Genomic DNA, 15,745 nt, shown 5'->3' with positions numbered 1-15,745 from the left:
CATTAAAATACCGTGAAATGTCAGAATGTACTATGAATAGTTAGCAGAATATATATTCATTACATTATATAATACATTTTTAAATATTAAAAATTGTACTGACCTGTGAATTTATTAAAATTGGCATGGGGCACATTTTTGTACGTAAATATTTGAAGCTTATTTTCTACTCTTTAAAGTACCTTTTACAGGAACCTGGAGATGGTCTCAGAGTGACTGGATCGTAAAAGCAGATTTTCCATAAGGAAGTGCTTCTCAAAGCAGACATTGATGTAAACCAACTCTCGGTCTCTGAATATTATCTGTGTCACCACCAAAAATGCTAACTTTCTAAATTAGTGGTGCCCAAAAGGGTAGATCCACGGAAGTTTTAAAATAAGATCTCCCATAATGCTTTTCCAAACTTTAGAATGCACCCTGCTTCTAAATAATGGACCATTTCTGGACTTTGAGGATTGATTTGACAAGCATCATCATACCTTGGGATTTGCCTGCAGCAGGTGTAGGCAAGCTTAGGCACTCCAGATGTTGTGAATTACACTATGGGACATCTAGTACGCAACATCTGGAGTGCCGAGGGTTGCCTACCACTGGCCTACATCATTCTCTTTTAAAAAGTACTGTATGGGCAAGTGGTTTTGACTGGAGTTAGCCTTGCCCCCTAAAACACTTTTTGCCCATCATCTAACCAACTTACGCTCATATTCTACCAGTTAGGCCTATAACTGTATACATTTCTGAGGTGCGGTTCCATGATTATATGCACAAATAAAAGTAAGTAACACACCATTACCATAACATGTTTTATAACATATAACATGTAGAATAGCTATGTGAAAAAGGAACACACACACACTGGAGACACCCAACATTCTGACCAAATGGAGTTTCTTTTGGGATATCTGTGATTGAATTCATTATTATAATACTGTAAATAGAGTGTTAGCATGGAGTCGATAGGCATGGAGTCAACCTCTTGAAAACCATTGGTTTTGAGGGAATTGTTGATAATGAATTGGAATATAGTCTATATAATATAGTCAACAAAAAGTGTAGTTTTTCTTATACATATGCACAGTCCAAGCTCAATATATACACTGGTAGTTTGGAAGTCAGTTTACCATTAATAGTTTTGGGTGTATTTTTTCTTGTAAGTTGCTCTATTTGACCTACCTATTCACAACAAAGTATTGCCTTTCATAGGTTCACTATATGGAGTTTTGAAAAGAAATTCATTCAGTTTCTTTGAGATAAAAATCAAACCGCAGCTGTAATATATATATATATATATATATATATATATATATAAATATATATATATATATATATATATATATATATATAATTTGCCTACATAGAGAATTCTCCTTCCCCCTATTGCAATTAAGTTGATATGGTCATAGCATTTTTTCGTGCTTTGGGCCCAGCAACTATTTGTCATATTTATTCAGATAAAATAATTGGTTATATCAGTATATACCAGTGCAAATAGTAAATTAAAGGGATATTTCCTTCAATATAGAGGAATACTTTATTTTGACCAAAATAGATTTCATAATGTACATATTGCTCTGACAATGATCTGAATAAGATCTCCAAGTGATAACATAATACATTGTACTAGCTATGTGCATGATAATTAAAACAGGGATTACAGTCTATCTGTACAGTAAAATCCATTTTAGTGATAATAATTTAAACTATGTACAGACATTTACATACAATATAGAGAACTGTTAAATAAAGACCATACTCTGGATTGTTGATGACTAGTTCTGTTAAATGTAAAATAATATATGAAAAAAAAAAAAGAAATATTTTATGGTGTTTTCTGTTTCAAACAAACTGCCGTTAACTATGGGTTAAGCAGATCGAACTAAAAAGGACCAATCTTAAATTAGCATCCCTGTCGGGATACAAAATGGAGACAGCGTTGTACCATGTAGACTTTGCTGCTCCTCAAAATGGAAAAGGCATTTTTTTTGTTAATAAAAAGTAACTATTTAATATTAAATATTACCATTTGTTAAGTGGAATTTACCAAAACATTTAATATTTTTCTGAACAGTGTCAATTATTTGTCATTTAATAATTTTAAAAAAAAAGAGAGAGAGAGAGACAGACAGACAGACATGACCAGTCTTACTGAAATCCTTTATAAAATGGTGTACACTTCCTTTTGGTCATAGCACGTTTGTTGGCACAAACATCAAAGCCACAAAGTATTATCCTATACTTTTTTTTTTTTATAATTTTTGTTCATTCCCCTATCGATATGGGAACAATCACAGTTAATATACAAAATAAGCTAATGGCAGCACAATGCGCAAAAATATCTTCTTATGTTAAGTGCAAGGATATATTGACTTCATATAAAGCTAGACGGCGACAAAACATATCAATCTGCCAGTTTAAATACAAGACTTGCATCGCAATAATTCTTGGAATACAATTCTGTTTTAATATAACATAACACTTTTTATACTCTATGTACACAAATCCAGTTGTAACACTTGACAGTAGCATTATGGAGCATGTGATAATAGCTTTTGGTGAATACTACTGATGATGGTGTTTAATCTTGCTTTGTTTTACCCCGACCCGTGAATGGTTAGCAATAATACAGATTCTAGCCTTAGCCAGGTGACCAGCCACCTGAATATCCTCCTCTAAAAAAAATCAACAGCTTTTATTTCAAGTCCTGCAGGTATAGGCAACTTTACTGAATCCAAATTGTGTTCCCTCTCTCTGGCCTACGGGGTTCCACTGTTAGGTCCCCGAAGGTCGAAAAAAACTGTTCCATCTCCTTCTGCAACATGTCATTCCTCTTCTCTGCATCTTCCTTGGCACGTTCGGCATTCCTCATTTTTATTTCTACCATTGTGAATTTCTTTTTCTCTTGCTCTAGTTCTTCATGTAAGGATACAACTTCCGTCTCCAGCGTGAGATTCCTCTGTTCTAGACTGGAGAAACACGTTAACAAAGGGTTATTTAAAATCTTTAGCACACAATTTACAAAATAATAAGTTGATGGGTTTTACTTTCTCTATAACTGTCCTGAATGTTGTTAGTCAGAGAGTTAAAGACATATATCATATTTCAAATACAGTAATATGACATACAAAATGGTTTGATCATTAGGCTTCTCGACCTTGTCCTTGCTCTGATCTAAACTGTTCTAAACTTTCAGGGTGGACTGGGTGGAACTCCTATACCACAAGTTTGGAGAATCAAAAATATACTTTCAGGGCCGGCAAGCTTTTTTTATTTTAACATTTTAAAAACATAGGGCGTAGGGTACCTTTTCAACTAATCAACTGGTGCTATCGGAGGGTGTTTTGGGGTGAAATACTGCAAAAAAACGTTGTGAAGGGTGTGTGATTTGTGGGGTGGTTTACTTGTCTGTATGTTTCTAACAATAAATCACTTATTCATTAACAGTCCCAGATATGACTGTGTTTCCTACTCAATAAAAAAATTTGAAATGAAAATGCTGCTGGAATGTTCAAATACACAAATATATACATGTGCTTAACATTTGCCAAATAATTATCACCAAATAATCCTGCCATCTTGCCCTCTTCTCTCTGCAGGGATTACTGAGATAAGACGAGGTACACTGGCACCTAACCTGGGTCATGATGCCTTGTCTTGCCCATGCCACAGCCTTACTGTGTCATCTTTACATAGGGGTACGCCCTTGGGGCCCTGTGCTGAAACTATCCATATGGGACAAGCGTACTATAACATTATACAGTCTCTCCATTAGATGTGTATGTTCTGCTTCATTCATTATCGAGAGCTGCGTGTTTCCTGAGGCTATTTCTTCTATAGCGATCAGCGTATCTCAGCTGTTACATATCGTGCTCTCAGAATGTTAGGGAACCTGCCCATACTGCCTTTGCCTCTTCTGAGTGGAAAAAAACTGAAAATATTCTTAATAAAAATATATTTACAAACAAAAACAATCTCCTACCATCTCTCTATCCCTCCCACCCTTTCTCCACACACATAGCCATCCATCTATCCATTTACCCATCCCATCTATCCATTTACCCATCCATCCATGGATTAATTCTATAGTTGCTTTGTTTAAAGTAGCTCTGGAATGACTATTGTATCAGTGAATACCACTGAAATCCAATAAGGAGTCTATTAGTATTATTATTCAATTAATGACATTTTAACAATCAAGACTAATGTGTTTTTTTTTTTATACTAAATGTAACAGTGTCCATAGCAGTAGTATTACATACAACAAGTAATTCTAACACAAGTTTGCCATTTTGTGTATGTTCAAATTTAAACTCTTTTTCGACAAATATCCATCAAACTGCAATAATTTCTTAGACAGCAATAGGAAGTATAACACAGATCACTATAATTTTTATTAACACTTCTATGTAGTTGGATATCCCTGTCTATATGTTTAGACTAATAGCTGAAATGCTTGGTTATAGTACTAGGCAATTTTCTTTTCAATTAAAGTTTACAATTGAACATTTTTAAAGAGAGTGAAAGTTATTATTTATATAATTCTTTTCATGATTCTGATAATAAAACCAGACTGTATACATATTCTAAGCGACACTGTCTGAGATTCGAATGAAACCAGAGATGCCAAAAACATTCTGCCGCATTGTATGGAGCAAACATGTTTCAGTAACTCTATAACATCGCTGGTAGATTTACTTAGTGAACTGTCATTAGCGGAATGCAAAATTGGATAAATTCAGGACAAAATAGACAAGTTGGCAATATTTAATAATATTAATAATATTTAATAAATAGGTAAATGTTTAGTTCAGCTATTTGGGCTTTAATTTTGTAAACTATGTTTTCAATTCACCTAAATGTACCGTTAAAAACAAACAAGATATTATCGCCCAGACATTAAAATATGGGGTATAATCAGTAAGAATTTCAAAAATAAAATTAAAAATCTTATGGTTCTTGAAAGTATCACTAGTGCCCTCCTCCCCATTTAAATGTTTGAACATTTTAATTATGAATTCATGTAAAAAGACTCAAATCAGATCTACATTTATTTTATTGGACCTTTTATCTTTTTGATGAGCATCATGAAACACCATGAAAGCCACAGTGCTCCCAAGTCCCAGGTTTGTTTTTGACTATCCGTTTCTCTCATTGTAGTCCATCTTACAATAGTAGTCGTAGCACAGATAGTAGTGGCCATCAATGAGTGATGCTGTGTATTATGTTCTGCCGCATAGCATAAATAATTCTGTGAAAGGCCTGCTGGTCCCTGATCTGCTCAGTCTGATCTACATACGTGCAGCATGCAGCACACTAACAGAGCTCCAGGATATTCAAAGGATGTGGATATACAAAAAGGCACACACGCATATGTTTAATACCCAGGGTAATTTCCTAGCTCACTTCAACCCCTTAAGGACCAAACTTCTGGAATAAAAGGGAATCATGACAAGTCACACATGTCATGTGTCCTTAAGGGGTTAAAGGAACACTTATAAAGTTCCTAAGGTGCACATACCTGCTTGACTCACCTGGCTGTCTGCTGAAGTAACAGTTTTTTTGTACATGAATGGGATCTAAGAAATCTACAATGAACAATAGTGTACACCAACATTATAAATAAATGTATGTATATATGATGCTTCAGTGTTTCTTTAATGGAGGTGCTAAATCTCTCTAAACTGTCAAACATTTCATGGACAAAGATGAAGACCTTTTAGGGGGTGTTTATTGGAATGTTAGCGGTGGATTCCAAGTATACAGCAGCGCCACGGCTGAGAAATGCATATTCTGTGTGTGTCTCCAATCCCCGTGTTTCTGTGTATATTTGGAAGCCAGACCAGATTTCTTTTGGGTCCAGCACCCTGCCCCTCCACTATAGGAGGCCAAAGGAAAGCAAAATCGAAGAGTATTTCAGGAAGCAGTTTAAGCAATAAGTAGTGTTGCAGTTTATCTCCCATGTTAAAGTGAGTGTAGGACCCACCTATATTGGGGTACTGTGACGTAGTGGTGGGGCTTAGCACAATATGGCCATAACGTATAACTGAATCCCCATATTTGTTTGCTAAGATGGATGAATTTAAGTAGCCTTATGAAATTGTGTGCACTGTTCCTTAATCTGTATTTTCTTTCATTTTACAGATGTGAGGGGAGGCACTTTAATTTTTACATTTCTGTGAAATTTCAGGAGACTTAGTAATAACATTTTATGACAATACAATACCAACATATTTATTGTAGTTTAAAGACACATTACTGTGAATATTATTGCTGTGTATCTCTGTTATGGACTCAGACACAGGAGACTCCTGTGATCAAGGGGGTGGCCGAAACGTTGGGGTATTTTTGTCTCCAGCCCTAGGTCAGTATACAGTTTCTGAAGGTAACCTTGTTGCACTTTACTAATGTGGATTAAGGTGTAGATACTTTGCACTTTATCTTTATTGCACTTTTGATTGTATACGTATGACATGATATATTGTATCTAATAGAATAAATAATTTTGCATGAAATGTTGTGCTGTGGGTTTCTTCTATTGAAATGGGAATTATGAGCCCTGGAGGAACAACCCCTGTAGAAAAAGGTAAATAATATTTATTTTTTGGGGTGTTGTCTGGCATTTACATGGTTAAGGAAACACTCTATTTGTTAAAAACATTGTGTTTCATCTTAAATGATAGCACCTGTCATCTTCCACTAACTAGTGCTCCTCATTTATATTTTTTCATGAGAAATAGTGAGCAGGTTGGTTTATAAACACATACTCTGTGCAGATATCTATTCCATAATTTGTCATCGCAATAGCTGCAGTAAATATAATAAAAATTGGTGTTTGAGAAATTCCCAACTGTAATCAATAGAAGCACCAGGATTGGCTGAATAGTCTCTGCAGATGCTTCAGATAATTGGGCTTTGTAATAAATGAGGGGTATTCACATTTATTTTTTAAACACCTATTTTAATAATTTATTTGTAATACATCAATGATGCACTAAAAGGCAGGTACTTCAAACTGCAATGTGAATTGAAAACCAAATGAAAACTTTTAACGTAAATTGGCCAAAATGGAACTATAGGTGAGTTGGAGGATATTTTCGAATAAGCTGTTAACTCGGTCTTTTCAGCTCCATTTAAGACAATTTGGAGTTTAGTGAATAGATCTTACTGTTTTACATCGAGCTTGTTGTAGCTATCAGCAATTACAATTTGAATCAGGCAACATATCTAAAGGGTAATGCAGAACTTCAACCCACTATCGGAAAATGATGATAATTACAATTATCAGCATTATCAAGGCAAGCTTGCTTTCTCGGTGCTCACTAAAATAGATGACCAATTATTGAAATTACCCTTTTATTCTTGTTTCGTACTCCATTTTCTGCTTTGACATCTCTTGCTTTAAACTGGATACAAGGCTGTGAAGAGCACTGTGATTGCTTGTGTTGCTCACTACAAAGGTTTCACTGTTATCACTGCTGCTGGTAGCCCTACTGCTGCGACCCCCTGCACTTCTTCTGTCAAATTTGCTTTCAAAGTCTGTTGTGTTGGTTGTGTCCTCAGTGGGAGGCCCATCTAAAACAGGGTCCTCAAAATTACCCCCGTAAAAGTCCTGCTCTGGACAGGTTGTGGTAGATGAGCGGCAAGAATTGGAATTTTCAGGGAGAGATATTTCACAGGATGAAGTAGACCAGGTTGCGCTGTCTATGCTTTGCTTATCCTCGGAATTCATCATGGTGAACTGCTGGTGAACATTATCATACGTAGATAATCTATGCTGTTGTACTGAGTCGTTGGCAGAGTCCTTTTGTTTGTTGTCTCTCAATGTGACGTACCCATTGGGCAACCAACTTTGGGTCCGATTGTTCAATGCATTGCTCAGGGTTTCTGTTCCAGACAATCCCATTTTCACTGCACCATTTTGAACACTGTGAGTGCCCATTTTGGTTCCTGAACCCTTCAGAGAGGAAGCTCTCCTGGCCTGTAACGTACCATTAGGCAATGAGTGATGCTTGTCATGGACTTCAACAGAACTGCTGAAAGAACCATTGGTAACAATGCCACTACCTTTGTTAAACGCTGGATTTTTCTTGACCATCAGTGGTGGACTTCGAGTAATGTCTAGCTTATGAATGCTATTCCTAGGACTGTTGGACTTACTTCCAGACAGCGTATTAGGGGAGCCAGTGTCAGTACTTGACCTCTGTGGGGATTCAGTCTTTTCCCAAGAGCACCTTCTAACTGCTACATCCTTTGTGTTATTATTTTCTTTGTTCTGTATCTGGCCGAGTATCATTTTCTTCTGTATGTCATTATTGTTGTTGCTTAGTTCTTGTCCAATTTGAACCTGAATGTCTGTGTCTTTAGGAAAGAGGATTTCATGTTCACTGATCATCATGGCCATTAACTGTTGCACAACTACAGTACCTGTAAGATAAGATAAATATGTTCAAATCACTGTCATCGTATGAGTTTCTAACAATGTGACTTTAGGCTCTTATATGTACAGTTCTCATGTATGACTGGAGTCCAAACAAAAAAGAGCTTGTAGACATGAAAAATTAAGAAAAATAAAATTAAGAAATGTAATTCTACTACAGCTGTTTGAAGTAATTTCTCTCAAAACAGGTATCCACATTGACTAAAGGTTTTTTCTAAAAAGACAGTGTAGACCATGGGTCGTCAACCTGGTCCCTACCGCCCACTAGTGGGCGTTTCAGGATTCCAGGTGGGCGGTAGGGATTTCGGCGGCTAAATCCTCTGTTTAAGAGAGTGGGTGGCTGGGCTGGTGTGGCTGGGGCTGACAGACCTAATCATTCTGATTAATCCTCCCCTCAGACTGTGCCAGCCTGTCAGTCCGAGGGGAGGAAGGAGGAAGGAGGGAGGAGCTGGGGGCTGGTGTGGCTGCCAGCAGCTGCAGGGAGACCTCTCAGTCTCCCTGCACACTCTAAAATCATTCCGGTCGCATGCCCCGCCCCCAAACAGAAGCTCTGCCTCCTGCCCACAAGCTCCACCCCCACACATGTTACTGGGAAGCTGCCCACCGTACCAAGAGGACACTGAAAGGTATTTACCTTTTTCAGCCCCCTACCCACCATTCAAATGCCCCCACCTCACAGACAGTCCCTCTACCCACCTCACAGCCCCCTACCCACTATACTGCCCCCCTACCCACCTCACAGCCCCCCTACCCACCTCACTGCCCCCCTACCCACTATACTGACCCCCTACTCACTATAATGCCCCCCACCCACTATAATGCCCCCTACCCACTATAATGCCCCCCTACCCACCTCACAGCCCCCTACACACTATACTGACCCCCTACTCACTATAATGCCCCTACCCACTATAATGCCCCCTACCCACCGCACAGCCCCCTACCCACTATACTGCCCCCCTACCCACCTCACAGCCCCCCTACCCATCTCACTGCCCCTACCCACTAAACTGACCCCCTACTCACTATAATGCCCCCTACCCACTATAATGTCCCCCTACCCACCTCACAGCCCCCTACCCACTATACTGCCCCCTACCCACCTCACAGCCCCCCTACCCACCTCACAGCCCCCTACCCACTATAGAGCCTCCCTACCCCCCCTTACAGCCCCCTACCCACTATAGAGCCCCCCTACCCACCTCACAGCTCCCCTACCCACTATACTGCCCCCCTACTCACATCACAGCTCCCCTACCCACTATACTGCCCCCTACCCACCTCACAGCTCCCCTACCCACTATACTGCCCCCCTACCCACTATAGAGCCCCCCTACCCACCTCACAGCTCTCCTACCCACCTCACAGCCCCCCTACCCACTATACCGCCCTCCTACCCACCTCACAGCCCCCTACCCACTATAGAGCCCCCCTACCCACCTCACAGCTCCCCTACCCACTATACTGCCCCCCTACCCACATCACAGCTCCCCTACCCACTATACTGCCCCCTACCCACCTCACAGCTCCCCTACCCACTATACTGCCCCCCTACCCACTATAGAGCCCCCCTACCCACCTCACAGCTCTCCTACCCACCTCACAGCCCCCCTACCCACTATAGAGCCCCCCTACCCACTATAGAGCCCCCCTACCCACCTCACAGCTCCCCTAACCACTATACCGCCCTCCTACCCACCTCACAGCCCCCCTACCCACTATACAACCCCCCTACCCACTATAGAGCCCCCCTACCCACTATAGAGCCCCCCTACCCACTATAGAGCCCCCCTACCCACTATAGAGCCCCCCTACCCACCTCACAGCTCCCCTACCCACTATACTGCCCTCCTACCCACCTCACAGCCCCCCTACCCACTATACAACCCCCCTACCCACTATAGAGCCCCCCTACCCACCTCACAGCTCCCCTAACCACTATACTGCCCTCCTACCCACCTCACAGCCCCCCTACCCACTATACAACCCCCTACCCACTATAGAGCCCCCCTACCCACCTCACAGCTCTCCTACCCACTATACTGCCCCCCTATTCACCCCACAGTCCCCCATCCACCTCATAGTCCCCCTACCTACTATGCAGCCCCCTACCCACCTCACAGTCCCCTTACCCACCTTGCAGTCCCCCTACCCACCTCACAGTCCCCCTACCCACCTCACAGTCCCCCTACCTACCTTACAGCCCCTCTACCCACCTTACAGCCCCTCTACCCACCTTACAGCCCCTCTACCCACCTTACAGCCCCTCTACCCACCTTACAGCCCCTCTACCCACTATATGGCCCCCCTACCCACCTCACAGCCCCCATACCAACTCACAGTCCCCCTACCCACCATACAGAACCACTACCCAGCTTACAGAACACCTACCCACCTTACAGCCCCCCCCATCCACCTTACGAAAATCGAACCAGATAATATTTAGTCTCGCAGCATCAACCTCAAGGACCTCATTAATCACTAGTAAAGGTAATTTCAATTTACTTTATTGTTTTCTCATTAAACTTTATAAAGTTAAAAAAACATTATAAACATGGATAAAGTAGAAATAAAAAGATAAATGTACGTACATTTATTTTATTTTTAAAAACACCCTCCTTTCTAAAAAATATTCCGCACTTGCGCGAAAACTGGTGGGCGGTAAGGAAATTTTTCCATCAAGAAAGATGCATTAGTGGGCGGTAGGTAGAAAAAGGTTGACTACCACTGGTGTAGACAGAAATGTTAAAGAAAAGGAAATGTCCAAAAAGTATATTTTGTACATATTCATGTTGGCAGATCCATGCTGATAAATGTTTTGGTCAAATAAATGCAGGGAAACAGAGAATTTAGAGGTACACAACCCTTCTTTCCCCACTGCAACCATTTATTAATCCTTTAACAGAGAACTGTAAGAGTAAGGTTTATGAAAACAATGAATTTTACTTAAATGGAAACGTTTTACATAGCCCTGTTAACCCATGATATATTTCCCCTTAAATAAAAAATCTGTAGCAATTTAAAATGAAAATTAATTGGAATAACTTTATGTGTCTTTTTATCCATCATTTTCTACTATATATAATTATTTGCCTCAAATCATTATCATATCATTATATGAAAGTGTGGTGGTTTCCCATATTGTCATAAATATGTGTATACATATTATTATTTATATGAGGACTTCTTCACCCAATGGTGGAGAAGTCCTCATAAGTAAAATGTTATTATTATTGTTCCAGGCTTCATGACAAAACATAAGTCCTTTTATGAGGTTACCAAGTCTAGTAAGGTAGAGGTGCACACTCAGATGGACATTTTCTTGCACTATTTGAAAATTAAAATAGAGGCTTACCCCACTTTGGTGTCAAAATTCATATTATTGGATACGCTTTTCGAATGATTTAATATTTTTGGATACAATTTTAATTTATTTTGATATTTTTTGATATAATTATATTTTTAGCTTAATTTTTTGAAGAAACATTTTAAACATTTTTCAAAATATATTAAATCATCTGCAAAGCTTATTTAAACATAATAAATTGAGGCCTTCATCACCCTGCCAGGAAATGTGGCGATTACATCTGTTGATAAATAGAGCAAGGAGCCAATGTGTAAATTTTTTGTGTGATTTTAAGAAGCAGATTCAATTATGTAAAGTTTTCATTTATTATAATTATATTACATTTATTTTAATAATATAGTTTGAGATATATATATATGCAGGACCGCCATCAAGGGGTGACAGCCATGACGGTTGTCACAGGCCCGGTGGCCCTAGGGGGCCTGGCCACCCGGGACCCCTGTGTAGTTGCGGAGCTGCCGCTTGTGCAGCTGCACCGGGGTCTGTACGCTAATGTGGTCCATCGGGTGGCCCATGCACTTAGGGCCACCCGATGGGCCCTATATCTTCTTATGTATACATACATCTTATGTATGTATGTACGTATATGTATGTGTGTGTGTCTGTATGTCAATATTTATGTCAGTATGTATGTGTCGGTATGTCAGTATGTATGTATGTATGTATGTATGATAGTGTCAGTATGTCTGCATGTATGTCAGTATGTATGTATATATGTCCGTATGTATGCCAGTATGTATGTGTGTGTATGTATGCCGGCATGTATGTATGTATGTGTCTGTATGTATGTATATATATGCAGGTCGGTATGTATGTGTGTGTGTCTGTATGTATGTTAGTATGTATCTATGTGACACTATGTATGTCTGTGTGTCTGTATATGTGTGTATGTCTGTTTCAGTATGTGTGTGTCAGTATGTATCAGTATGTATTTGTATCAGTGCTTGTGTCTGTGTATCTATTCTGTGTCAATGTTTGATTATCTGTGTATGTTTGTGTCTGTGTGGGTATATATGTGTGTTTATTTGTGTGTCAGTGTGGGTATCTGTGTGTCTGTGTATTTGCATGTGTGTCAGTTATGTGTCTGAGTATCAGTATCAGTGAGCATTCAAACACCAACATTCACACACATACTCCATACAAAAACATACCTACATTCAAATTGTGTGTGTGTATATATATAATATCAACGATTATGTATATATATATACACACACACACACAATATACACACAGTGCACCCACTACACACACATTTCATCCACTACAGATGCACTAACACACACTGCAGCCAATACACAAACACACACTGCACCCACAAAACACACACCATGTATTCACTCTACAAACACGGTTTGCTTGTGAGCAGATTTGGAGGCGGGTCCAGTGGGCGGGGCTTGAGGGTGGGTTTGGAGGCGGGCCCCCGGGGGCCCAGATCTTGAGCTGTGTTAGGGGCCCGAAAATTTCTGATAGCGGCCCCGTACATATGTCCGATGGTGCAAGGAATGTTATGTTGTGATACACTGTGGTTTGACATTTAAATAACAAATATGAGATGTATTCAGCCACCTTAAAAACAGAAAATGTACAGCCCACAAAGTAAAATCTTATTCTAATTAAGGCATGTTTTAGTATATATATGCTGGTTAATGGCAATGTAAACATGCATATTAGATATGTAAGGAGCAATGGTCTTACCTTCCATTATAGTCATGGGATCTTCAACCTTTGGGCGTAGAATATTTGGACCAAACACTGTAGCCAGGTTCTGAACGCTCATTTTATTGACTCCAGCATAAGACTGAACCTCATCCAGAAACCTGTGATACGTGGAACAAAAACAGAACATTTTCATATGCTGCTTGCAGAGGGCGAAATGTACACAGACAATACGTTGTTAATCTCAAACTGCATTTGGCTTTTTATAACAAACAGAACAATTTGTCAAGAAAGAGCTTTTTGACTGCTTGGCAAGTGAAGAAAGAAGTTTGTGTGGTGAACTAATCAGCCATGGCATAGTAGTCCGAAATGAACAGTACCATTAATCAAACAAATGCATGAGTAAGTGTGATTTGTTACTGAGGATACCTTGAGAAAAAACAACAACGTTGCATTAAAGGGACACTATAGTTACCGGAACAACTACAGCTTATTGTATTTGTTCTGGTGAGTTTAATTATCCCCTTTAGGCTTTTTGCAGTAAACACTGTATTTTCAGAGAAAAGGCAGTGTTTACATTACAGCCTAGGGACACCTTCACTGGCCACCCCCCAGATGGCTGCTAGAGGTGCTTCTTGGGGCAGTGCTGCACAGGATGACAGACACCCAGTGTCTCCACCCTTTGCGTGCAGACACTGAAATTTCCTCATAGAGATTAATTGATTCAATGCATCTCTATGAAGAGATGCTGATTGGTCAGGGTGTGTTTGGCTTGTGGTGGCTCTGTCCCTCATCTGCCCCCTTGACAATCTGAGCCAATCCAATGATTTCCTAAGGGAAAGCATTGTGATTGGCTGAGACAATCACTTCTGATTTTATCAGCCAAGCAGGCAGAGCCAGCAGCAGCAGTCTGGAATAAAAGTATGATTTTTACTATATTTAGAGGGGCAAGTGAAGGCCATGGGGGCTAGATGGTGGTTTTAACACTATAGGATCAGGAATACATGTTTGTGTTCCTGATCATATAGTGTTCCTTTAATAACATGGCCACAGAAAATTATATTTGCTGTGTTAAACATTGTCGAATGAAGTCAGCTTATAATACAAATGACCCTACCTGTAAATATGAATATGCTATGGTAGAGGTGTTTGTAGGGGTGGAGCTTTGGGCCCTAAGGTCCCAATGCAGCTTTGTAAAGACCTGATTGCAAAGTTATTAATCCTAGTGGGCTATTTGAAAGCTGTCACTTTAACTTTATTGTTTACTTTAAGTGGTGGAATCTACTGTATGTCACACTGATTGTGGTCACATGGCTATATATTTTTTGATATGTTACAATAGAGTAAATGTATTTAATTTTAGAACCACAACACTTTTTAATTGCTGGAATCTCAGAGGACAATGTGAAGGTGAAAGTCACCAACAGCAGTTGTCTTGAACATCTTGCAGCATCTTCTAAATAGGCAATGCTAGAATATAAATTTTTCTAATCTTTCCAAACAGATTGATGGTCAGGCATTACCAAACACGCAGTAACACATTGACAGATATACCCACACACATCTGTAAACACGTGCTATGTTTATGCAGCTACATGTGCAAGCACCAACTACATATACATTTATACATCAGACACAGAAATACAAACATAGTCTCACAACATGCACACCCATCACACTGCACATACAGATATACACATTCACACACCACAGAATATGTGCCAAAGGTAGGTATTTAGGTATTTGATATGCACTATGTGAAGGAAATGGCAGATATGGGGACAGGAGATATCAACATATTTACAGGGTTATTTACTAAAGTGGGAATTCAAGGTGGATATCAAAATAAGGTCAAAATTTCTCAAATGGAAAAATTCTCTAAGCCAGCTTTCACTTTGGCTATGTTGTCCTTAAAGGACCACTATAGGCACCCAGATCACTTCAGCTCAATTAAGTGGTCTGGGTGCCAGGTCCAGCTAGGATTAACCCTTTCTTCTATAAACATAGCAGTTTCAGAGAAACTGCTATGTTTACCTATGGGGTAATCCAGCCTCTCATTGACAGCCGCTAGAGGCGCTTCTGCGCTTCTCACTGTGGTTTTCACAGACAGAAGATGCCAGCGTCCATAGGAAAGCATTGAGAAATGCTTTCCTATGGACTGGCTGAATGCGCGCGCGGCTCGTGCAGCGCATGCGCATTCAGCCGATGACAACGAGAAGGAGGAGGAGAGGAGGAGGAGAGTCCCCCGCCTGGCGCTGGAAAAAGAGGTAAATTTAACCCCTTCC

At 39.9% G+C, this 15,745-nt stretch overlaps 1 protein-coding gene across 7 annotated transcripts in view; it reads right to left on the bottom strand.

Moving 5' to 3' along the window:
• Positions 1-1,354: 1,354 nt before the first annotated feature.
• The window catches only part of ARHGAP24 (Rho GTPase activating protein 24), an 829,616-nt gene continuing 815,225 nt past the window's right edge, over positions 1,355-15,745 (bottom strand). For all 7 annotated transcript variants that reach the window (XM_063458762.1, XM_063458763.1, XM_063458761.1 and 4 more), the window contains 3 exons: positions 13,500-13,621; positions 7,347-8,421; positions 1,355-2,963 (listed from right to left, as the gene is read on the bottom strand). In XM_063458762.1, coding sequence (XP_063314832.1) covers positions 2,720-2,963; positions 7,347-8,421; positions 13,500-13,621 — 1,441 coding nt within the window. In that variant the 3' untranslated portion in view covers positions 1,355-2,719. The remainder of the gene's footprint in view (positions 2,964-7,346; positions 8,422-13,499; positions 13,622-15,745) is intronic.

The sequence above is a fragment of the Pelobates fuscus genome, chromosome 6 (genome assembly GCF_036172605.1).
Source record: "Pelobates fuscus isolate aPelFus1 chromosome 6, aPelFus1.pri, whole genome shotgun sequence".
Classification (NCBI taxonomy): Eukaryota; Metazoa; Chordata; class Amphibia; order Anura; family Pelobatidae; genus Pelobates; species Pelobates fuscus.
The sequence above is the reverse complement of the archived record's forward strand: the minus strand, read 5'-3'. Positions and strand labels throughout refer to the sequence as shown.